Below are 27,817 nucleotides of genomic sequence, written 5' to 3' on the forward strand. Positions count from 1 at the left end.
CTCCACGCGGTTACTTTTGGAAACCAACTTAGGTAATTCTTGTGGATTGCGTCGCGATGGGTTGTGACCTGTTTACGTCCTCACCTATCATTCCTAACTGATGCCCCGCCAGTATATGCCGATAACATAGGTGTGGTTCAACATTTAACCATTCGAATGTTAGCCATTAAAAAAATAGGAGTTTAACGGAGGAAATCACTGGGAACACGGAAACTTCAGATCACTAGTTGTTGTTCACTGTGATCCTACTATATGGTTCCCAAAATTTTTGTCGATATTTAACCCATATTTATGGAAAATAAAAAATATATTAAAAATATGGATTGATAGACGACAAAAAAAAATATAAAAAAAAGTCAAGCTAATGCAATTTCGATTTCGATCTGCATATATGGAGATTTCTACATTAACGAAATGTTTGTTTACACAAAACCTAAAATAATTTATGCAAGAAAATAATCAATTAAATATTTAAAAAAATAATAATCATAAATTTATTATTAAACATGATTGGAACCCAACAAAACCTACAACGATCCCATAACTTTATAATCTAGTTCTCATTCTTTGAATTTTGTCTTACGTTTACAATTACATTGAACATTAATATCGTATCGATCTATTTTCTTAATGAAATACCTAATATGCTTTCTAGTTTTCGCTTTTTTATTATAATTTATTCACTATCTCATTATAACATGAAGAGAAATATGTATTACTATGTATCATGAGCAATAGGGGCTAACTACAGCAATTTCACTTATATAGAATTATTCCACTTCCAAAGGATTACCGTTCCTAGAACCACTGTAATCTCGATATCTTCACTTGTGACTTGTTCCTTATTGTTCGATAAGGTATACACTATATAGTTATTTAATTATATTACATTACTTTTAATTTTCTAAATAATTACGCTATTATGGTTCTAAGATTGAAAGTGTTAAAGTGAAGCACTGTAGTAGTCACTAAGGAATGTTAAAAATTCAAGAATGCATCGATATGGAGGCAGGATGTAACAGTAACTTCTACATGACAAACCTAACAAGGTCTCCCATAAGGGTTATCGAGTGACATAAACATACAATAGACACATTAAAATCACTACTGGACTAACAACGTTGTGAAATAAGCTCGTTCCAGCCAATCGGACAGTGAACACCGAGGATTCACTGATCGTTACATCAAATTTGTTTCACGATCGTCATCACGATTAAAACACAACAATTTCGCAGGCGAGTGTATTGGAGACGCGAGCGTCGACCGAGTTACCGGGTACAGGTGAAATTGAAGAAGATCAGTATAGTTTCAACATTCCCGCGCTGCGGTCCCTTGGGATGGCGGTCTCGGTCGCGTCGCAATGCACATTCCGGTTGAGGTCCACGGCCGAGGGCCACGGGCCCCGCTTGCCCCCCGGCGGGGCGGGCGGGGCCGGTGGGGCGGGCGGGGCCGGCAGGGCGGGCGGCGCGGGCGCGGGGGCCGGGGGCGCGGCGCTACGCGCGCGGCTCCACTGTGGGCGGGGGTGGGGGCGGGGCCGGCGGCCGGCCCACGGCGTCGCCGCAGAGGCGGGGCGCGGGGGCTGCGGCCGCGGCGGGGGCGGCGGGGACGGACGCGGCGGCTGCGGCCGCGCAGCTGGCGACGGGCGAGGCGGAGGCCGCGCGCTCCAGCGGCGCGAGCGAGGGCACGGAAGGCCGCTCCGAGGCGGCCGGCGACGGCGCGTCCACATCATTCTGCAACGATCCAACGCGCTCAGCTGAGGCGCCGCCGGCTACAACACCAAGGACGACGGAGCGGGACCGACGCGGGGCAGGAGGCGGACGGGGAGGAAAGGGAAGGGGGCACCATTACTCACTCGCACCCACCATGTCGCCTTACCGTATGAGGCTAGCTGTCTCTTAAAATTGTCTAATTATAATCTCACGTGTAAGTTATATTTTTGAGACAGTTAACTGAGAGCGGTAAAGCGACATGTACGGTCTACTAGACTTGTGTGCTGATTGATGACTATATGGATGATCTAAAAGAATCTATAAAAACAAGATTTGGACAAAAACAAATATATTTTGACAATACTTAGGCACAAAATTGATATAAATGACTAGATTCACTTATAATATGGAACTATAACTTACAATATGGGACTAGACGTTTAGTTGCGGAATGCGAAGCTTTTAAGCTGTAGGAATATAGGGAAGAAAATAAGCATTTGTGGTTTTGCTTAAAATGAAAAGGTATTTCAACTAATAACCTGTATGAAGGTATGAAGTATGTACTTGATCATAAGCTCATATGTGTGGCCAAGAGATGAGGATGCCAAATATTTTAAATCCATTTATATGTGTACAAATTATTGTTATTCGTAAAGATGATTGAAATCGCTAAAGGTTTCTATTAGAGGATGGATTTAAGATATTATAAATTAGAATGTGAAGCATTTGTTTCATTGTGTAATCAGCACGATTGCGAGCGGTTGAGGAGCTCAGATACTCTAAGAAAATCTGACAGTTTCACTCGTTGTGAAGTCGAAAATCAAATGCAAAACTATCAGATATTCTCAAATTGAATCAGAGCCTTCATTGGTGCATATGGATTAAAACTGTATCACACAAGGGTTTATGGGTGACACATGCGTGAAATTCACATACCAACATAAACAAAACAAAAAAAAAAAACAAAGCTTTTATAATTAGAGACAAAATATAAATGACCATTTCAAAAAAAATTATCTAATACAAAAATGTGAACTGAAAATGAATGACACGGCCATACAATTTGAAAAACTTTGATACTGCTATGAAAGTTAATAAAGAGTATGAATGGGACGAATTCAATTAATTTTAAATTATCAAACTTGTGATATAGCTTAAGCACTTGGAGAAAAAACTGTTATATCATGCAATAAAGAAACGATTATTAAAGTGTATAATAGTTAGAAGCAAAGTAGATTAGAAATATAGAAATAATAAGGCGTATAACATATACATTAAAAACAATATAGCTTAATATATAATAATAATAATAATTTAAATAAATATTTAATAAAAATAACACAGACTATACATTTTAAAGGTATTTAACATTTTCATTTCTACTAAATATCTGATAATCAAATGTGTAAAATTTGTATTATTTACAAATAAGTACTGTTTTATAAGATCAATATCTACATTATACGTTAAATATAAGGAACAATTTTGTAAAATTATCTAAACTAATAATACAGTAGATAAATTAACTACATCGACATAATATAATTTGGCCATACATTTACAATACTAGTATATATATATATATATAAATATATAGAATCAAAATGTAATTTTACCTTTAACAACGCAGTCGTCCCTAATATCAAAATAGTTAATAAGTTACTAGCTTTTTAAATATAGCGCACTAAATATAAATAACATTAAATATAAGATACCCATTATACCTAAAACATACACCTGATACTTCTCTACAAACATCTAGAAATATTTATGTTAAAATATTTATAAAAAAATATAAGACACCTTTTCTATTATATTCATAAGAACCATGCGTTGATTATATGGGTATAAAATATTTCTCTCTAATACCTAAATACGTTTATCCATCTATATAATTAATTATCAATTGTTATAAATAACCATCTGAGCATCACATGAACAATATATCAATAGTATTCTAGAAAAATAGTACACAGATCAACAAGGTAAGAAGTGGCCGATTACCAACGAGTTAAAACTTGATGCCATAGCCTCAAATCGATTACTCGAGTTGGAAATCGTACATTCTCCCAAGTGTACGTACATAGTGCTTTATACCACACCTACGAAGAAATTAGACACAACTCACTTACTTATTTTATATGATATTAAAGCTGATATAACGATTGAAAGAGCTAGTCAAGTTTATTTTATATTAATGTTAATTATCTACATTTTCTCCCACTTCAACTTTTAATATTTGTAGCCAAATTAAGATAATGATGTTTAAATTCAATTTTAATAATTAACGAATTATTTATATACAACATAAACAGTTTATTGTGTTCTTTATCCTATTCAAATTTGGAATCAAAACTTTTTTTATTTCAATGAATTAGCATTTTCGTTATGGGACACAATTAGTACAGATATAACAAAATATTGAATAAGCTGTGTTGCTTTTTATGAATAAAAAAATAAAAAAATAACAGTTATTAATATTTCATACAAGACTGCCTCCGAATATACTCCTATTTTTGAGGAGGAAAACACTTTCCAAGTAGTTGTGGTATAAGTTTTTTTTTTTAATCAATACGTTTTACTATAACAGTCTAGCTATGACATAGCACATAACGACTAGCCGAGGATGAACGCTAAGGCTCTCACCGCACAAGTGCTCTGAATCGGCAGGATATATTATATTATAACGTATGAATAACGTAAGTAGCAAGAGAAAAAGATAAACATAGTGCTTCAAAGCAACCTTGTCATCAAGAGAATAAATACGATCGCAGTAAAAAGACTAGAAACAAATCACAATTTTCGATCGTAGTCACTACCTTTAAAAACTCAATATGGTCTAGTACTAATATTGGCAGACATTTTTATATACAGTTCCATAAAGTTATACATCAAATCAATTCAGTGCACAAGCGGGAACATCCTAAATCGATCTTCTATAACGTCTATTAGCACCATTTGTTACAGGATTAACACTAAATCGACGAAGGTTCGTGACGTCACGGTCTTTCTGGCCGCGTTCCGTACTACGCACTTACTGTGAGCGACCTGCTTACAACCCAAGTATGCACGCCTGAGCGCGCTTGTCACTTTGCCCTGACAACCAGCCACATTCCAACATTATGATATTTGTCTATTAAATTGTAACTGACTATTTTTCAATTATAGAATAATTAAAACAGCCAGTCCCTATTTATTTAGATTATTAAAAAAAATACTTTTCTTAAATGTTATTATGTGTTCTAAATTTCGTTATTGTTTAATACTTTTAAAAAATTATAATAATTTATTTTGTGTACAATACAATTAATCATAAATTAAATTATAAGTTATAATAATAAATTTATAACAACTGACATTCTGTTAGCGTCCAAGATATAGAAATCTGTTACATATTAAATAAGCATGTTACTATTGTTTTTAGAAAGGTATTTTAAAATGGTAATTTTTTCATATTTTATTAATATTTGAATGAAAAAGAAAATCTATAGATTATTATTATTTTTTGTTTCTAATTGCTTAATGGAGATATAACGCAATTATAAAACAATACTCACAAACGGATAAAATATATTATTAATTAACTCTGAAGAATGTCAATTAGTCATAATATAAATACAAGAATCGATTATTTTATAGAAATAGAACATATCAATTATATTATATGACAGATTACCATACTGAAAATTCATTTTTAATATGAAATGTACTAAATGTGAGAAAAAACATGCCAGATTAACATAAATGATTCTCACCACACTAACTCCAGCCTTGCCCTGTAATTCATAATAGTCTTTCATTCTAAACCTATCCACTTATCGACCTTATCGTAATGGCAGTGCAAATAAGTTATCATCATAACCTACCTACTCTTTACATTATAAATTATACTTAATATTAAAATATATATACCTTAAAATAACGTAACAAAATAAACATAAAAATCAAACCAAAATAAATATATAAAGTTTATATCATTCATTTGCAACTTTTGATTATGTACTGTTTACTGACATGATATCCCAAAAAATATACTATAAATATTTGACAACACATAATTACACCATGAAATCAGAAAGAGAATAAACAAATTAAGTACCTATAAAAGAGGAAGTCATATATATATAATATATATATGGATGTAATTTTAAAAGTCACAAAATGCTTCAGCTCTGACTACCCAATCTATATTTTTATTATAGTGAAAGATACTTCATTTAAAAAATGAATTGTCATCGACTATAGTTTTAAAATAAATCCGCATTTGTTCTCTATCTATAGTGTAATGAAATTTAATTCGAATTTTAAAATAACAATTATGGAAAAGTAATTTGAGATACTTATAATAATAAAAATTGCAAATAAATGTACCATAAATATAAATAATATTAAATGTATATAAGGTCACCAAACCCGGAATATAGTGAGAAGGGAGACAAAAGCTAGAAACATATGAAGCCACTGTTGCCTTAGTCGCCTGTATAGATTGGTGAGGTTGTGCGTGACAGTTACCTTGAGCGGCACGGGCGGCACCTCCAGATGGTAGCCGATGTCACACAGGTTGCGGAGGAGCTCGATGCCTATGGAACACCACATTCGCATACACATATGGACTTTAAATTGTATATTTTTACTATACACTGGCAGTGAAATTATAGTGCGCGAGAGTCAAAACTTTAGTTCTCAGAAATAGCAACTATGTAGAGTATCATATGCATCACTGTTAATCTGTGATATCCATGGTGTCGTTCGTACCTATAGGCGATGGCTCTCGATTCCCCGCCCCCCACGAATGTACCCATCAGTCAACATGGTTATAGCAGACTAATATCTGTGATATATGTGAGTACACATAATTTTTTATAATAACTATATTTGGCGGGTGACTGTTTTTGTCTACGATTACAAGTGATTCGATCAAGGTATGTTTTATTTCTCTTTTTTTCTAGTGGCATACAAGTTAACGGCCCACCTGATGGAAAGTGGTAACCGTCGCCTATAGACATTAGCAGTACCATGGACAACAGAGTATACTGTTACGTCCATGATTACCCCCTTATGCATTGCCATTCCTGAGGACTCAGGTGTTATTCCTCTGTACCCTGTAAATTCAGTCATATCCCACACTTTAAACCGAAGCACAGCAAACACAACTGCTTCAGGGTAGAAACACGAATGGGACAAAGATGCACGAGTAAACGACTTGTGACCAACACAAACTTTTGATTGTTAAGAAATACCAACCTGGTTCTCTGTTGGCCGCGTATCTAGTCTCCCAGGCGTCGAACAGCCGGTTATAGTAACGCGGGCCAGCGAGGTATGGCAGATACTTGTACGAGTGTGCCGTGGGAAACACGCGTTGCATGTCCGCCGCCTGCGTGAGCTCGTCCTCCGCTTGCACCAGGTGCCGCACATCGTCCGGCGTCAGCGTTGACAGGATGTCACGCAAATACTGTCAACGAACACTCACACGTCACAAAGGTCAAACAAAACACGATAAGGTCATACGTTACATGTCAAGGTCATACATCACATGTCATGGTCATAAGTACCACGTTAAGTTCGTATGTTATAAGTCAAAGGGCATACATAACACGTAATGGTCATACATCATACTTCTAAGGTCATACATCAGACCCCAAAGGTTACACATAAGGTCATACGTAACAATTCACACAACATTACATACACGTCATTCATAACATAAGCACATCATATAGCACCATGTACGCGAGAGATGGCGCGAAATATAAAGGAAAAAGTAAATAAAGACGGAACAGAATTTTTATAACAAAAATATTACTAATTAAAATAAAAAAGCTTAATAATATATGATGCTTGGTTCCAATAAATTAAACCTTTTATATAAACCACATAGTCTAGTAATTCATTTGATTTCTATACAAAAAATTGACAAATTTAAAAAATATTATTAGTAACTCACCATATCTCTATCTTCCATATTTGTATAAATAATATGTTTATCCCTTTCTTCTTTTGATAAATATATGGTATATAATCTGCTATCATATGGTAATCCAGCCTGAAAAGTATAAAATATATTATAATAAAGATTCTATTACATATGAATAATAATACACAATCATACCAATAGCCTGATCTTCAAGATATCCTGTTACGAGGATTTAGACAACAAATATTTGGAGACACAACCCAAAACATCTAGACTCGAGCCAATTCAAGAAATTTTGTTTAATAAATTTGCCAAACAAAGGATTGAACTTAAGACCTCATTACCCAAAACAATTAATGAATATTCCACCAGTAGTGTAACAAGAAATGGTCCCCCGCCAGCGTTTACCGACAGCAAAGGCGAGGTTACCATTCCATTATCACCCATTGAAAAATAGCAAATGGTCTCTGACTGGAAACTAAGAAGTGTATCATAGAAATGTTTTAAATTACATTATTAATAATTAATTAAACATTTAAATTAGCAATCTAACCAATTTGTTAGGTTTATCCTTAGAGAGCATTTCGAGGTTGGTCTTGAGCGGGACCTGGAACTGTGCGATGTTGAGGACGGTACACACGAGAGGACCCTTCACGTGGATGTCCAGCGGGGACGCGCTGTGCAGACTCGGCGAGATGTTTACCTGATTCACATATCATACTTATAATAACTAGTGTGGATACATTTAATTTAAAATAGATAGAAAAACCATTTAACCATTTCACATTACACATACTTTAGTGAATACCAAATGGGACTCCCACTCAATATATGCTATAATAACTGTGTCTTGGGGTTTATATAGGCTTTATAATATACTAATATTTACCCGTGACTTGATCCGTGGGATATGTTGATTGATCAGAATAAACAGTGGTCTGTCTTTGTCCATCTCCATGGTATTAGAATATCATATTTCGTAACAATTGGTTAAGCTGTTACAGCACTAAGAGGTAACAAAAAAAGAAACACTTTTACTACAAGGTATATCCTACGACTTCAGCCAGTTGACTCAGTATATTAAATAATCTGTGTATCTAATTTTATTAAATCTGTTTAGTAGTTTTTGTGTGAAAGAGTAACAAACATCCAATTATCCTTACAAACGTTTCGCATTTAACATAATAGGAAAATACTAGCTGTAAATCGCTACTTTGCCGGCATGAATGAAAGTAACTTGACTGTTAATCTTGATATATAGGTAGATACGATTGTTTCTATCGATTTATCTATCAAGATTAGCATTGGCCGTGTGGTCCCGGCATAGAATAAGCCACTCCTTCCTTTCCCATGAGTGTCGTAAGAATGGACTAAGGGAGGGCGAGGGTTGGGCACCAGCGTCCTTAAAACATATCTAAACCTTGACTGTGGTTGCCAATGCGCCTGCCAAGTGTGGCAACTACTGGTAAAACACCTCAAAGGGGAGGCGTTATGTTCAACAGTAGACAGTTAAACGCTGATATGATGATGATGATGAAATCGCTACTTCACCAATGTTGATGAAAGTAACTTGACTGTTAATCTTAATAGATAAATAGATATGCTTGTTTCCTCCAAAATATTATAATAAACTTATTATAAATACAAACAATTACAAGAAATGAATATATTGAAAAAACAATGGGCGGCCTTATCACTAAAAGCGATCTCTTTCAGGCATCCTTTGTATTCTTACCTCCAACAACCACGGCTTGAGATCTTCGTCCAGCAGCACATCGATGCCAAACAACTCGTAACAGTTGTACCTGGACGTGATGTTGGCTTTAGTCAGCGAGCTAATACTCGCCTCGCCCGATATTATCGTTTTGATAACCAGATCCTTCAACGAGTCCCACAGTGCATCAGTGTCAACATTTTTTTCAGTCTTTAGATAGTGGAACAAGGTCTGTAGTGTCCTGGAAACATTTATATAACGTTTATTAAACATTTATTAATTATAATATATAAACATTCAGTTCACGATGTTCCTTCAAATTACTCTCCGAAAGCACTTGATCCATTTTTTTTAAATTTTCTAATTATACTCTTATAAGTAAGTTACTCCAAACCTGAAGGTAGAAAAATATCTTCTCGATATAAAATAATAGGACCTGGTAAGTGGTGGTAGGGTACAAAATAGTATAACCTGAACAGCTAGTAAACTTAAAAATGGAATTAAAAATTTTGTATATTAATAATAATTAATAAGTTTTAATAATTGAAAAATTCAGAATATTCTAGTTATTAAACAAAAAAAAGGAAGAAATTAGTGTAAAACTCGATTCATGCTAATAATGTTGTAAGAAAAACTAATTAAAGGCTGCAACTTAACAGTATTTTTATATTCAGTTATAGTAAAAATACTAATAAGTCGCATAAAGTAGTAGCATTTTTCAAATTGACATTATTACATAAAATACAATAAAATTTACCACTTGTGTCCCTCGCAAGCTGCGAAATCTTCGTTTGGTGTGTAGTTTTTGGATAGTCTATTGATGGAGTAGTTCGTCAAATGCATGTACCGATCGTTTAACGAAGTCAACTCGTCATTGTATTTCACTAAAAAGAATAATTTGGTAAATGCCATTTTTATATTTTATTTTTGAGTTTTATAAACTCAAATTACTTGAAATAGCTAAGTTTATCTGATTTTTAGGAAAAGGTAGTTTCCAAAAAAAATCAGATAAATTAAGAATGCCCTTGTTCTAGAAATCGTTTAAAAATATTTGTGGTGTTCTACATTATTACTAATTACAGAAGTTAAAATTTTGATTTTTTGTTTTTTTACATATGAATCCAGGATCTGAATGATGTTTAGACCATGAATACTCTCCAACCCTATACGAGGATAAAATCTACGACCATTCTCTTAATGTGACAAATCACCAAAATCGTGATCTAAGAATGAATGCACTTGTCCTCAAGATCCTCCCTGGGAATCAAAATAGCTAATTCCTTGTGACTTCATTATCATCTATTGTGGCTCTAGTGGCCCACCAGCATATATATACCCGTAACGCAAGTAGAATTAACTTTTCGTTTTCATTATTAAAAAAAAAGTTACCTGAAGCAAATCTGGCGAGTCCATCCTTATACAAATATATCCTGAGCGGGTGCACGGACGTGACGAGCACGTAGAGGCGCATGTCGAATTTATTCCCATTGATGAGGTACGGCTTCGACACATACCTCTGAACAACTACTGGACGCTTCTTAGGTATTTGCGTCCAACGGGATACTACTTTGATGCCTGTACCTCGCGCTGATGCGGGCTGCAAATTGAAGTCATTTTATAAACATAATTTAAAAGAAATATTAGTGTGTACTTCGAGTTAATATTAAAAAAAATAATTAAGATTGTACCACAAAAATAAAAACAACTTCATTTGTGGCTAAACCAGTTATTATAATTTAAAAACTAAACTACTGCTAAACAATCGGTTGATTTTGATAAAAAAAATTATTGGAGCAATCTGTAACTACAGATAAAATCCTTACAGATAAAAAATAATTTTCCAAATAGGTTCACAACTGACACAGTAATGAGGTAACAAATATAAAAAAATACAATCGAATTGAGAGCCTCCTTGTTTTTGAAGTCGGTTGACAAATGTAAAAAGTAACCCAATTTTTATTTTTCTAAACTATAGACTTTATTTATAATTGTTTACTATCCATAATATAATAAAAACAATAATGTCGACCAAAGAGATGACATGCTAAAGAAGAGCAAAGTTAAAAGTACCCGTAACCGGCGGGCGTGTATGAAAAGATTGATGAATGTGAAAGAAGCGAAAGAGATTTGTTTGAATCGAAGCATTTGGAGTGCCATTGTTTCTGCCTACACCGTAATGGGAGACAGGCGTGACTTTATCAAGTTTTGCAACAGAATCGTTTTAATTTCTTCCACTTTATCATACATACATAGATACATATCTGTCACGCCTGTCTCCCTTTAGGGTAGCAGAAACAATGGAACGATTCATTCGCTTCGATTCAAACAAACCTCTTTCGCTTCTTCCACATTCATCAATCTTTTCATAGTTTTAATAAACTAATTCTAGTAAACAAAAATTAAATTTAAAATTGCCACCACACACTTACCGGCTTAATAATCCATTTTTCGTTATTGGCGGCATGTTTCTCCCAATCGTGTTTCAACAACTTCAGATCGTGTGGCAAGACGTAAGTCTTAGGCATAATACCAAACTCGTTCACTCCGTACTTAGCGGCTAGTTTTTGCAGGTTCCGCCATAATCGGTCCTTTCTGCCTATTTGGAATGTGCCGGGAAAATGGTTCATCTTCTGGCCGTCTTTTATTGCTCTGAACATCAATGACTTCATATGTTTTCCCCATATACCGATCCATTCTACTGTTTCTGTAATTTTCATCATTATTTTTTCATTACTTTAAATGAAATAAAACTCTTTATTGTTCCCTTCAGAAAATGGTACAGATTATAATTAATAACAATATATACCAGATGAAGGTTTACAAACACATTTTGAAAATAATTTGGGCCATATAATGGCTCTAAACACAAGACTAGCCAATGTTGATCTACTACTGTCACCTTATAAACTGACTTTAAACAAGTACATCATTGTGGCATCAAAATTTAGAACAGATCCAACAATTCCGTAGGATATCTTTAGAATTAATTACTAATTCCATGTAAAAAGTACGATTTAGTTTTACATTAATTAAAAGCAGTCCATTTAATCAATTAAATTTAAAATAAACTTTATTTAAGTAGGCTAAATTAAAGTCAGTTTGCGGCCAATACCAATTTTCTCCGCATTAACCCATATGCCATAGACTTCCAATCATTGTCATAAATAAAACCATTAAATATACAACGAACTCTCAAAACAAGTCTTTATACTCACCTTCCTGAGGACATTCTGCTGTGTCACACTCACTCTTGACCAATCTAAACCCTGAATTAGTTAATGTCTTCTTAACAACTATAGGAGTTATTGTGGTTAATTTCCATTTAAGATGCTTCTGGATCGCCATAGGGATCTTAAGGGGTTGTGTGTCCTCGTGCCCCACGAACCTGAGGTATGGGGGCACTCGAGGGAAGAGGGACGGCCTTAAACAATTCGATATTGACTCTGGCAGGTTAAGGGGAGATTCTGTAAACAATTAAATACGTTGTGAATATTCTTTCCTTTTTATTTAATTTGTCAGTTACCTAGCCCAAAGCACGTATTCCTAATTGAACTGATTAAGAAGATATTTATGTGTAAAATCTAATAAAAAAAAATGTTCTAGCATGAATAAGAACACGTTTTCGTTATGATAAGAGAATAATTAAAAATAATGTAATAGATTGAGTTAGGAATACAGTTTGAGGCTCATAAAAAACGATGATGTCTTAGAACTAATACACAGAGATAATTCTAAAAAGATTTATGTTAACCCTAAATATCTTCTAAAAATACTCTAATTTCAATATCAACTGGCAGGAAACATAAAACCAACGACACGCTATAAATAAGTCGCAATAATGATGGAAACCAGGCGATGTCTACTATACTTATGCCAAATTCGATGAACTTAAAATATTAATAAATGTAATATTAAAAAATATTTCAGTACGACTTGTTAACAAGAGATGGCATTCGCTGATTGATTGCATACCATTATTATGTTATTTAATTAATTATTACATCGAATTTGGCTCATATGCGTACATGTATACTATTCTATGAATGATAAATGCAAACAAATTATTTTTAAGTAACTTCCAAATACAAATTTCATTTTTGCTATTAATTGTACAACATAATATAAATATAACAATAAAGAAAATATACAATCAAAAATAATTACTTCATATTACGATATTCACGAAAAATTAGTCTTAATAAATCATTTATATTCCCTTTATGTTTAATATTAAATCAATGGAAAATATTAGATTATACAATTTGTAGCTGTCCTTAATTGAATCAGCTACAATTAAAATGTATCTTTAACGATGTAAAAGAATCTTGAATATATAAAAATGCCATGTGACGATTAACATACTTATACACGTTAATCTCCGCAACCTCTCAGCCGATTTTAATGGAATTTTGTAAATATTTATATAATATATTGTTTGCTTTAACTTGAGAGATATAAAAAAAATAACCTGGTAGGTGGTGGTAGGGGGACAAAACAACACTAGACAGGTAGCAGTTAGATCATAAATATAAAATATAGAGAGACAGACAGACAAATTTAATATAAAGATTGTTTGGCAAGAAAAGTTTAAATGCACAACTTCCATGCAACCCATTTACGAGGCCTGATTGTGTTTCCTTTGCATGTAAACTAACTAAACTTTTATAAACTTAAAAGTGACAAATTGCGCTAGTGTTCTACTTCGTAACCTTTGCGTGTCGGTAGCGATTTGAAAGGATTTGTTGTGTGTAATGTTGTAATGAACAACTGTTCCTTGTTCATCTTGTCTGTAAACAATATATAAAATTGTTGTTTATGCTAATATAAACTTGTATTTTTTACATAAATATTAATAATAATTTTCACATACAAAAACTATCATCATCATCAGCGTCTTCTTCCTGCCCTTATCCCTATTAATCGGCGTAAAATGATTTTATCCATATTAAACAACGTTTTGGTTTAACATTATTGGTTTTAACACGTACAAAAATATTATGTACTTTATAAAAAGTATTTTTTAGAAAACTTCAAGTATAAGTAGTCAATTAATTTGACAGTGTGGTTTTTTATGCGTATACCGTAGTAACGCACGGATATCCCGTAGGATATAGTCGCACTTATTGAACCGATTTTGATTGGCCTTTTTAATCAAAACTATTTACAGCCTGTTGATATCATAGTAACGAGAGACAGACGTGACAGATATGTATGTACGTATGTATGATGCCATACTAAGGTTTTCAATAAAATTTACATAAATAAAGTCCTGTAATTAGTGATCCCACTACTTTCATTAAAGCACTGTTTTATTAAAATATAAACATGAGTACTCACCTTTCGACGGAACCTTTTTAGGAAGAATAACAGTCCCGTTCAATTTGTTCGATAGTTTAGTAACGGAATTATGTTCATTTAACTCTTCCCTCCTAGGTATAGGAGATGCTCTATCCGGTTTTTCAAAATCGGATAACACAGCATCCGTTTCCATGGGCCACGCGTCCATAGTATCGGGCGATGGCGATCTACTATGTGCACTGAAAAAATAAAAAAATCTTAACTGGTTCAGTGATAACATAAAAATAATAAATAAGATAAGGAAATAATATCAAGAAATTTCAAGTTTCATTATTATAAAGATATTAAACACTAGCTATTTACCGCGACTTTGGCTGCATAATTCAGTATACAAAGTATCCAATATGTTAAATTAGAATATAACTTATCCATGTACCAAATTCCATTCAAATCCGTTCAATTCTTATTGAGTTACAAACGTTCAAACATCTTTTTAATACTTCACATTTATAATATTATAGTGAGCCTAATATAAGTAAAAATCCTTACTATATTTATAGTAAGGATTTTTACTTTACCTTACTTAAATTACCTTACTTATATTATAAATGTAAAAGTGAGTTTGTTTGTTACTTTATAGCGCCTTAACGATTTAACCAATCATTATGAAATTTGGTACATACTATATGGGATGGTGAAAGATATAGTGTACTTTTTATCCCGGTCTATAAACATATCCTGGGTGGTCACCATGAAATGAAATTCTAAAAATTTCGGGTTCAATTTCGTGTTTTTGTTTATACCAAAATTGGACCAATAAAAGGAGTTTAACATTTCGTTTATCATAAATCCTATCCTAATAGTCCAGAGGAACGATATTTTAACCTTTTTTAAATTTTAAACGGCATGTATTATGTAATTTTAACATCAAATTTCTGTTTCGTTCGTCCTCAAAATTTCGGAAAATATTTCATGGTAGGCCCTCTGGTCCCACGGACGAAGTCGCGAGTGAAAACTATTTATTTATATATAAAAAAAAATAACATACATTTGTGGCTTCGGTGAATAAAAAAATATATAAATAAAAATAAGAATGATTTATAAACAAAAATATATACTCACTCGTCAGCCTCTTCCACGACGCTGCACTCAATCTTACTGCTAGATTTCATCTTGCCTACTTTAACTTTGGGCTTGATTTTCTTTTTGACTGTCTTCACCGACTTCTTGGGTTGAGGTATTGCGGTCACGGAACTAACAGGTAACGCTGGACTCACCGCTGGGCAGGTCGGCGTCGGGGTGTCTTGACGAGGCTGTACACATAAGAGATTATATAAATATAAATGACATATTAATTCTATAATGAGAAAATATTGTGATTGTCACATACAATGCATGAATCCCATTCGTGTTTCAACCGTGAAGCAGTTGTGTTTGCATGGCTCTGTTTCGGTTTGAAGGGTGGGATATGGCGTGAATTTACTGGGTACAGAGGAATAACACCTGAGTCCTCAGGAATGGCAACGCATGGGGGGGGGTGTCATGGGCGAAACAGTATACTCTGTTATTTCCATGGTACTGCTCATGTCTATAGGCGACGGTTACCACTTTCCATCAGGTGGGCCGTCAGCTTGTTTGCCATTCTAAGTTGTATAAAAAAAATACAATTTGGTATCGATTTTGATGTAATCGCGTATCTTGAAACAAGTCATATGCACTATAATATCCAAACTGGTAGCGGCGTGGTGGACGGCATCGTTGGACCCCCTATATTATGGTTGACCACAACGATGGCTGACTTATCCGTCACACTCGTGAACGGTTGCTCCTAGTAGGAACTGGTCTGTTCAAGAATACTGTACTTGATTGTAATTTCTTATCAATATAAAATTTGTGATAATTTTATCAATTCACTTTTAATTATAATCTCAAGTTTTATTTGAAAATAACAACAGCAAAATTTTTTGTACGTTCGTATTGTCCGGTAGAGTCATAAAAAAATTACTACTCAAAAATGCTGAGAATTAAATTTACTTAAATATTTTTATTTTACTTTTTTATTTTTAAGAACATCCTTCGTTTCACAAGTGCATTTAACGCCGGAAAAAAAGAACTAAAATCCTTACAAAACGCACCAATGATCATCAAGATAATAAATATTTTTTTTTTTTCATTTATTGTGACTTTGGCGAAAGCCATCAGCCAAAAAGTAACAATTACAAGGTAACAATATAAAATTACAAGACAAATTACAAAAATTATTATAGTTATAAATTAATTATAATATACTAAGAAAGTAAGTTAAGTAGAAAAGTATAAGTTACAATTACATATTTAAATTTCACCAATTGATGAAAAATTTCTTGGTACAAAATGGTATGTTTTAGTAGATCCTGCACTGAAGTAGGAATATTTTGACATTTTATTAAATCTTGACATTGACAAATAAAAAGTAACCGTTGAAGTAAGAATTTAGGACAAACAAAAAAAAAATATGATCCAAATTAGAAAAAATGTTTTGGCAGTATTTACAGATAGAATTATCCAATAAATTAATACGTTGCAAATGTGCAGGAAATTTACAATGACCTATCTGCAATCTACTTAATATAGTATAACCAGACAATTTACAGATTTTGTTAGAATCAAGCCAAGTTTCATTTAGTAAAATGATATCAAAATGTGATGTAAAGTTGTAAATAAAGTTTTTAAATTGAAATATTTTAGACAGAAAGCGTCTTGAGTTTCAATGAACAATATTAATTTCATTTAAAGATGTAATGGTCATGTTGAAAAATTAGATATGAGTATTTCCTTAATTAATTTAGATGAAATTGTATCAGAATTAGTTTGAGCTTTCTTAACTAGCTCAATAACAGTCTTAGTAATTGTGTTGAGTACAATGTCTGAGTTAATGATGTCAATAACTAATGCCCTTTTTTGAGGAGATTTATTTTGCGTTGGGCTGTTAATAGACACAGGGGTATTTGAATTAATTACAGAGTTAACCGATTTTGAAGTCACTGATGCATAAGATGTTTTGCCTAGAATTTTATCTTTGATTTGAGACAATTTCATCGATTTAGTGGGACAGCTATTAGATACTGCTACATGTTGTCCATTACAATTAACACATTTAGGATTGTCTTTGTTGATACAGGATCTATAATCATGGGCACCGGCACATATGGAACAAACTTGCTTACTTCTGCAGGAACTGCTTCCATGACCAAATTTGTAACAAGTGAAGCATTGGAGTAGAGGTCTAATGAATTCACGCACATCCAGCCAAATATGATCATACGTTACGTGATCAGGTCGCTGCGTAGAGAGGAAAGTTACTAAAACTGTAGGAAGAGGATGAAAACTTCCATCTTCTTTCTTTTTTTTGAAACGTTTAACACCGATGATATCTACAGTAGATTTTAAGTTATTTAAGAGATCTTCCTCAGATATTTCAGTAGGAGCTCTTATAACTCCCTGAGATTCCAGCTGATTATTGGGTATCCTAGCCTGAAGTTTATGTTTCTCTAATAAATCTTTATTTAATAAAAATTCGTTAGCCTGTTTCATTGATCGAAAACATATTTTGAATGCAGTAGAACCCATAGTACGAATATAGAATACACCAGGTACAGTCCTCAGAATAGAATTGACTTGCAATAAGTTTACATTGTTGCCCTCAATAGGAGACAACAGGATAAAATATTCATTTTTAGTAGTGTCAGAATATAGGTAATTTTGATCTTTAAACAGTCCTCTTTTTGAGTGAGTAAATTTAATACTCATCTTAGCATCTGGCTCTTCATCAGATATGGAAGTATTTTTTTTTCTTCTTTTTAACTTGCCTCCGCTTGACTCGCACATATCCTCTAACAACACACGAGGGCTTAAATTGGAGAAATAAGTAAAAGAAACTAGGAGAAGCAACAAATATTAAACAAATAAAATGAATTTAAAATTTCCGCCCTCGCGTTACAAGTTTTCCCGCCTTTTTTAGATAATAAATAATTGCCACACAATCGCACCAATCGCATGTGAGGTTACTCTTGAAATAAATTCGAATAAATCGATATCGGAATTGAGACGTTTCGTACTCGCGAATTGCAATACTAGCGACATAGTGGATCCATATTGATCTGATAGATGCATATTAGTGTAACTTGTCAATTGATCCCAAATATAACCCAATACCTAACTGTTATTTCATGAATGCAGTATGAAATTGTCATAGGCAATAGATTGGATTTAAAATTAATATTAGATTCAAGAGTAGACCTGCTGATCCTAAAACTAGAATACCCTGTTATGAGAGAAGCCAAGCAACTAATATCTGGGCGCAAAACACAGAACACCCTGACTCGAGCCAATTCAGAGCAGTATATTCCCACATTGAACCCAACGAGATTCAAACCCAGGAACTCATTTACACAATGCAACGTTCCCACCGCTGTGCTGCGGAGATCATCGTAGATATTTCGTAGACACATGAGATAGAAAATATTGGAATTTAGAATAAATAATCGAGCGTCTAGAAAATTTAGTATTGCATGACGCAAGATTTTATTTAAAACGAAACCAAATAGTTATTCGAGAAATTCTTTTTTATATGAGGAACGTCTATGCATTATTTTATATTTGTAGTTTAAATATGTAGTTTCGAACATTTGGTTATTATTATACAGAAAGTGATATTTCGTTTTTATGTACCTACTTAAACAATACACGCAAAGCAGGCGAAATTCAACTTAATGCTATTGAAATAAAGGTCCAATTTTAAAAATCAACAAAATGACATGGTATCTCGAGTTATAGGTTTTTTGACTTTTAAATAGGCAATATAGTACAATAAATTAATATTAAAATTAGTACTATATGTTAATGTTATGTTATCATTAGTCTATAACTGGTTTCGACGAAGGCCTTACAAGTATATTGCGATAAATTACAAATGTAAATAACTGATCTTAATGAATAAGACAGGTAAACAATAATTTCCCTATTTATAAAAAACTAAAGCCACTACAAACCAATTTAAACTATAGTTTTGTCACTCTCTTACAAATTGAAAATTTAGCGCAAAAGAAGACAAACCTCTTCAATAGCTAAAATCAGTTTAAGGAAATTTTGACTTTTATATGAATAACTAGCGGCCCGTCCCGGCGTCGCACGGGTGGAAATTTTTAACATTTCCCTTCACTGCTCTGCTCCTATTGATCGTAGCGTGATGAAAAGTATACTATAACCTACCCAGGAGTATGAAGAATAAATGTACCAAGTTTCGTTAAAATCTGTCGAGTAGTTTTTGTTTCTATAAGGAACATACAGAGACAGACAGACAGACAAAAATTTTACTGATTGCATTTTTGGCATCAGTATCGATCACTAATCACCCCCTGATAGTTATTTTGGAAATATATTTCATGTACAGAATTGACCTCTCTACAGATTTATTATAAGTATAGATATATACCATATTTATTGATCCTTTATTTATTGATCACATTTTTAATTAAGCACAGAATATTAATATCAAGTGATTTAGGAACTGCTTGATATTTTTTTTAACATGTTAATCTATGGAAATATACTAAAAAATTTATTTAATTAACTACTACTAAAAATAATTTTACAAATGCGGTTGGGGTTGTTAAATTATTTTTACATTTGAGAACTCATTTCTTAAGCAAGGTTATAGACTACTCGATACGATACGAGCACGGGCGAAGCCGCAGGATACAGCAAGTATTATACAAAATAACTGTAACATTGTACAATTAAGACTGCAAACTGTGTTTATTGTCGGATTGAGGACAAGCGTGCTGGATGTAAGAATTCAGCGTATTACCAATGCACTGGAACTATTTCACAGTTTTGGCAAGCACCGAACTATATTCTTAAAACACATGGTAACTGCACTTTCTTTAACTTCACGCACGTGTGGCGGACTAAGTGTTTTCAAATATAACCGCACAAAACATGTCAAGGCCACTATTACAAAGGTCAACTCTGTTCACTGGAACGCTACGGTGAAATTGTGTTGTTTTATACTATCGAATTTTCACAAGTAAAACCAACTTTCAGTATGTATAGAGAGTATTTAATGAAATTTTAATCGATATTCCATGATATACAATAATCGATAGTGTATCGAATCAGTGCGGTAGAAACAGTGATAATACATTCGTATTGACATTTTGTACAATTTGGCATAATGCCCGGTCGCGTGAATTGAAGCCGCAATAAAATCTAAAGAGTACCGAATTAACCAGACAATAAGATGAATTTAATCGAGATGCAACCAGTTACAATTATGACGCCCACACGGTAACTGAACATTCCATTTAGTTGCTAGGTGCAATACATGACTAGGAATATGACCATGGAATATATGACTAGGATTGTGAGACATGATATTGCACCACGTGGTGATATAGGTATATCTAAAAGGCCGGCAGCATACTTGCAATGCCGTTGGTGTTGTAGGTGATCATGGGCGGCGGTAGTCACTTACCATCAGGTAAGTCACATGCTTGTTTGCCCCCTGTGTTGTAAAAAAAAACTATCATATCATGCCCATTAATTGGATATACAAAAGATACTGAACTGTTTTGCATATCTTGGTGATGGATCCTGATGACTGACCGTCTACCGATCTTAAACCCGGCGTATGTTTTCATACTATTAATAAAATGTTATTTAAATAGATAAATGTTAACCCGCATAACTGATAGGTACTCCAATCGTAATAAAATTAATTCACGATACGGGATCAAAGGACGAGTGAATCATAATATTAACTGCAAAAAAATATATAAAAATTTATTAAAGACTCACTAAGGTAACTAGCAAAAGCAACGTAGACTAAAAATATTAATACAGGACCAAAACGATGGTAAATCCTATTGACTACAAATAGAATGATCAAAATCGATTCAGCACTCTCAAAGATATCAGTAAAATACACAAATAAATACTGGCAAATTGAGAAACTCCTCCTTTTGGAACTCGCTTAAAAATAAATATAAATGTACTTTTCAGAAAAACTAGAATATTTTTTTATGCAAAAATATTTCAAACCTCACTCACACTCTTACATATACTCCTCAAAATTCTTTTCAGTTTCCGCATGTCGATAATTAAATACATCAAAGTTTACGAGCACGTATCTTAATTCATGGCCACCTCTCGCACTACACCACAAAACTAGGTATTGCTACGTCACAAGAGATGAAATAAGTCTCGGCAATCGTGCCATAAAAACATCCGGGGAACCACGAACTGTCAAATGTCAATGTTGACTTCTCGGGGGATTGTCCATCAAAATATCCAATGGAAAATTCTACGTCGATGTGCTCAGACGCCTCAAAGCCGCCGATGATGCGGTTCACACAAATTATATAAACAATTCAAATATTTGTGGACAATAAACGGTACAAGTGGGCAGTCCAAATAAGAACGCGTTCGAGATCGATGATTTTGCGATGTTTTTTTTTTAAATGAAACATATGCCTCCGCAGACAATACTATATTTGCAGCTGTTCATATATGTAGGCAGCACGCAAATACAAATCGCGAAACAATTATAGTAGTACGAAAATCTAGGGAGTGGGGTAACGCGGACAGCGCACCGACCTCTTCAGCACACACTGTTAATATGATAAAATATCTTTCCATGACTGTAGCTGTAACCTACTTATTCACAATACACCACCATGTTTACGATAGCCCTAACTTGTGTATATAAGTCAATTAGGGCCTCCATACACTTAACTGCGGGTGAGATTATAAAAACAATAGAATGGGAACTACGATTGTTATTATAGTAAATATACCAGAGAGAGGTTTAATTAGCGGCATATTACACTACCAAATACATAAAATAATATTAAAATTATAAATTGAAAACGAAAATTTATCTTACTAGATAATTAATAATAGCAATAAATAAGTTTTTATTCAAGTAAACTTAATTATAGGAATTTTTCAACAGTCATTTTTTTGCAAGTCTACCGCCCAGTTCGGAATGCAATTTCAGCGGAGAAGAACTCTTCAAAATCACAATCTTCATATTGATAAAAAAAAGAAAAAAAGTAAATATTACAAAGCTACAAACAATCACAATATTCTTGAACAGACCAGTCCCTATTAGAAGCATCCATTCACGAGTATGACGGATGAACTAGCCATCGATATATTCAACCATATTATAGGGAGCCATACGACCCGGCCCACCACGCCGCCAATCTTAAACTAATACAAGAAGAATAAAGTAAAATTAAGAAGTGTAAAAGATTTAACTTGTTATTATTGAAAATGCAATATATAAATTAATTCCTAATTTACTAGTTTAAATTAACGATTGGTTTTGATATGATACTATATACACATTCAATAGGATAACACGGCATTAAAAAAACTGGAATTTCATTGTTTCTACCTACCCCATTAGGAAGACAATCGTGATAGGTATGTATGTATATATAAAAACTTTAATTCGCATATCAATATGTTACGAAAGCATTAGTAACACGATAACAGCTCAGTGGGGCACCGAGATGAGTAATATCTGACATTATAGCATCACAAATGAAGTGGGAAGAGACCTTTATCACGGTCTATTTTTATCTAATACTAACATTATGAAAATGTAAAGTTTACTTGGTTGACATAATCTGTGATACTGTCGCAGATTAAAGACATATTTTCCATAGTTTAATAACTTATCCTACATTTATACAACGAGACATGTTTATGCATTAGATAACTTAAGATCATCATATAATTTCTATAGTACTATAATTGTGGGTAGTCTAAAGCTTTTTACTTCTGCCATAAGAATTAATAATCTAGTCATTATTGCATCTGCTATTACGTTTGTGGTAAATGTAACAATACACCCACCCATACTTCGCCCCTAATAACCATCGTCGTTAATTCTTAACAAATACATCACAGTAGGCCAACTACCTTGACTTCGTTCTAATTAATACTAGCAATTTAAAAATCAATGCATTTCTTTTATTCAAAAGATGAAGAATTTGTAATATTCTTTCTATAAACGACAAAACAATTACCACTTTCCATCAAGTGAGCCATCAGTTTGTTTGCCATTCTAAATATTATAAAAAAAAATATTCTCATACTAATTTGACATATAATATTAATATTCAGATGAAAGAAATTATGACTTGAAAAATATAGACAAAAGCGTATTTAGGTATCATACATATTTTAATTAACCCAAAGCATAACTATTTAAGTAAATTCAAGGATGAATAAAATTAAAAATTTTAAGTAACCCCTGAAACACCTGAATAGATTTTTCTAAATTGTAGCTAAGAACCATCTCAATAAAGTTAGCTTTCAAATGAAAAAGCGCATTATAATTGGAACATACATTTAGGAGCTACAATGCCACAGACAAACACAGACTCATTAAACTTTGAATACAAACTTTTTTGCATTGGAGGTTAAAAAGAATAAATGTATCAAAAACTTACCATTTCCATAATAGGAATATCACCAACTGTGTCACTGTTTATCGCTGTAGTTCTCAAAATATGCATATTGTGGACATCATCTTTAGCAGATATGACAACTTGATCTTTACAGGTACACCTCATGCCTTTGCCATAATTTAGTGGGCTTTTTGACACAGGTGTGGTACTAAGTGTGGCAATAGCAGTACCATATGAGTAACCTGTTCCAGAATTATCTTTCACACGCTTCATGTTATTAGAAAGATATGACAGCCGACTGAAAAAGAATACAATGGTTATATACCATAAAAGATATTAATATATTTATTTTATTTAAAAAAAATTGCCCTTATGTCATCCAACTTCCTTATCTCTCTCCCTCAAGATAGGAGTGGACCTCAAAGAAGTATTTAAATAACTTTATTGACCAAAAGAAATTATGGTACAAAAGGCAGACTTAATGCTAGTAGCATTCTCTATGAGTCAACTTTTGGTATGAACAGTGAATCATGAACATGGTACTTTATATTGGGATAGGTAAACAACAGTTAATAATGTGTACCCTTACACAATAATAATAATAATAATAATAATCTTTATTTACTACTCACAAGGAACTGTTTAGACTGTGACTGTGTGTGACTATTTAGTATTTTAACTAAATTTTGTTATCCTTGTATACAATAATAATATAAATAACATAAAATGATAATTATAATATACATACATAAGAATAAAAGTATATATATATAATTCTATTTTTCTTCATCATATTTCAAATCATATTGAATTAGATAAATACTTAAATAAAATAAAACAAATGATGACTAGCTACTGTTGTTGTAATGAATTCATAAGGTAAGCATGGACTTATATGTAATGTGTTTTATCTGTTAGTTATGGCATGTAGGAAAAAAAAGCCATAGTAAAACTTAAACTCAGTACTAATAATTATGATCTGTTTCAATACAATTCATTGACAATTTAAGCAAATGAATAATTCATACAACCATAAGACAGTCCCCTGATGTCCGATAGTAGAAAAATCAAATAATTGATTATTTAATTTTTTTTTTTATTATAAATTTTAAATTAGTGGTATTAATTCTATTCAGAAATAATTTCTATGATAACAAAATTTCAATCCAAAGTATCACAGTCTACATTACTGTATACTACTATCATAAACAAGTAAAATAATTACATGTCATAATTAAACATTTGCTTCACATTTACAATTATTGTACAAATAAACAAACAATGAATTCATAAAGATCACTAAGCAATTAGTTTAATATATATGTAAACTGATATATTTATTTTTCAATTAACACTTTTTCCAGATTTTTCAACACAATGGCCTACTAAACCATCTTGATTTTATTATATGAAAAACAAAGATTAATAGACAATGTAATACCTACTTATGATAGTGGTATCAAATACATTGAATATAGACCAATCGTTTGCATTCTAAGAACTACCAATAGGTAGTTTCAAATGAAATAATTATCAATTGTTTTGATTAGATACTATTTTAGAACATGTGAGTATAACCTATAACCAACCTGTCATATCCTGGTATGGGTGATCCAACATGAAAGCTGCAGTAAAGATTATCTGACTCACTTGAAGCCCTCTGTCTCCGCCGACCTTCTAAACTAATCTTGGAGTCTTGACATAACCTAGTTTTAGGTTTTTTTAGTATACCCTGAGGAGGCGACTTGGGTAAAGGGTTATTAAGAATTGATTTCAGTGGTTGTTTCGTAACTTGGACCTCCATCATCTCTTGATCCACTTTTTCTAACAGTTCTTCAACTTTGGGCAGACGGCTGTCATCTAACTTTGTATTTGATAATGTGGTTACAAGTAAGGGTCTAGTGGGACTTGTTCTAAATTTTGATCTTCCTGGTTGGTACCTATGTTAAGATATACTTCATTAAAAGCAATATAATAGCAATATGCAGATTTTACTAAATTTAACAGAATTATAGAAATTTTGAAGGTAGAATGTAGGTAGGTATATTTAATATATTTGAATAATTGTTGCAACATATTGACCAGTATGATGCAGAAATGTTGAGAAATATCACAGTAATAATAAAAAAGTTATACTAACATAATTTCAAGTCTTACCAACAAAATGAGTATTAGTCCAATAAATAAATTCATTTAGGAATTTACAGATAACAATTTAATTACCGATAGAGGCAAACATTGATATCTTTCTTTAAATCTATCTGTAAATAACAATCAATTTAAAAATGTGACATGGCACACAGGTACTAAAAAGATATTCTCAAAAATTATCTTTAAAAGTTGAGCACAATAAAATATAAATAGCCATATTTGATTTATATGTCTCAGAAAAATAACATTATAGTCTATAAATGCAAAATTTTGTTCTCTCAATTATACCTACCTACTCCTTAGCATCTACTATATAATTAATAATAATAAAAAATACATAATTTGCATACAACAAATAAAGTGTTTCTATGGAAATAATATTTGTATTAATCATTTTCTATCTTTACTGTTCAACAGTCTGTTGAAGATAGTCCAGTCCATATGGACACATTTGTAGGTTATGTTATTGAATTACACTTACCCATTATGCTTGTTTTGTTCATGGGCCATGATGAAGTCGCCGTTCTCAGCAGCAGGGAGGGTGCACTCGTGTGTTAAGCGCTCAAAATGGATTTCTGTCAAATTATTTAAAGTGAAGTGGCTCTTATTTGGGAGAGCCTTATATCGAGGTATGCCGTCCGCGGAACGATGTGAATCGCGACTTGCATCCTCGTATGGAGAGCGGTCGACACCCTCACTGCGGCACCGCCGCCTTAGTACTCGAGCTGGTCCCCGCCCTGACCACTCCAGGACTGATCCCAGAGGATCACACACGTCGAACCCGGCTTCGTAACTCGGGCAAGCTCTTCTGCTATCCATGTCCGATGCGCCTATTCGTGACGCATCGTCATACGTCCACATCGATCGCGCACCAAGAATTTCACTATTGCACTGCTAATTTTACAGGTGAGAACTGTTAAAACATAAACCTATAACGATGTCGACGAGGCCAGGGGGCGACAGACAGGTGACAGATCACTATTCTACGACGGTAACGCAACGTGCCAGCTCTCCCGCCAAAATTGAAAGAAAAATAAGTTCTTTTTACAAATAAATATTAAACAAACCTTCAAAAAAGAATTCTTAGTGGGATACACACTGACACGGATAAACCTTTGCACCGTTAATTTAATAACGCTTGTATCACCTTGCAGAATAGATGTAATGGCGATCGAAATATACTCAATCACCGATTCAATGATTCTTTACTACATTTCTACAACTAGAATGATTGATAGCTGTTTTACATATAAATAATAAATTAATACAAATTACGAAAAAAATAGTAATGATTACTAAACTTGCTTTAATTTAACTATACATAAATAAAGATAGAAAAACAAATCGACTAGGCACACGAACAAAATTTGACTTCCTACATAACGTAAATAATAATGAAATTTGTGGAACCGTATACTTTTGTTCGAAAGATATTTTCCTTTTCTATCAACTACAAGTTTGTTTACGAGAGAGCGAGATCTTCCGTAGAGTTCATTTTTCCGAAAGAGATGGAAGAGTATTTATTTTGACAGGATAACCAAATCAGTGTTGCCAACTCGACTTTCATAAC

At 33.1% G+C, this 27,817-nt stretch overlaps 1 protein-coding gene across 7 annotated transcripts; it reads right to left on the reverse strand.

The window, feature by feature from the left end:
* Nucleotides 1-27,738, reverse strand: LOC113520259 (tubulin monoglutamylase TTLL4-like). Of its 7 annotated transcripts, XM_052898003.1 has the most exons (18): nucleotides 26,729-27,737; nucleotides 25,686-26,036; nucleotides 24,139-24,394; nucleotides 15,758-15,948; nucleotides 14,675-14,874; nucleotides 14,047-14,124; nucleotides 12,553-12,801; nucleotides 11,767-12,041; nucleotides 10,727-10,934; nucleotides 10,095-10,221; nucleotides 9,359-9,578; nucleotides 8,177-8,326; nucleotides 7,654-7,752; nucleotides 6,954-7,161; nucleotides 6,222-6,289; nucleotides 5,465-5,485; nucleotides 4,748-4,805; nucleotides 1,711-1,730 (listed from the first exon to the last, which is right to left on the reverse strand). In XM_052898003.1, exons 1-18 carry the CDS (start codon nucleotides 27,106-27,108, stop codon nucleotides 1,726-1,728), a joined length of 3,144 nt encoding a protein of 1,047 aa, XP_052753963.1. In that variant the 5' UTR covers nucleotides 27,109-27,737; the 3' UTR covers nucleotides 1,711-1,725. The 7 variants fall into 7 exon arrangements, with proteins under 7 accessions (XP_052753960.1, XP_052753961.1, XP_052753965.1 ...); XM_052898004.1 differs by lacking the exon at nucleotides 5,465-5,485; XM_052898000.1 differs by lacking the exons at nucleotides 4,748-4,805; nucleotides 5,465-5,485 and having other exon boundaries at nucleotides 1-1,768; nucleotides 26,729-27,738.
* Between the last annotated feature and the right edge of the window lie 79 nt (nucleotides 27,739-27,817).

The sequence above is a fragment of the Galleria mellonella genome, unplaced genomic scaffold (assembly GCF_026898425.1).
Source record: "Galleria mellonella isolate WM207_F2 unplaced genomic scaffold, CSIRO_AGI_GalMel_v1 utg40, whole genome shotgun sequence".
In the NCBI taxonomy this organism is placed as follows: domain Eukaryota; kingdom Metazoa; phylum Arthropoda; class Insecta; order Lepidoptera; family Pyralidae; genus Galleria; species Galleria mellonella.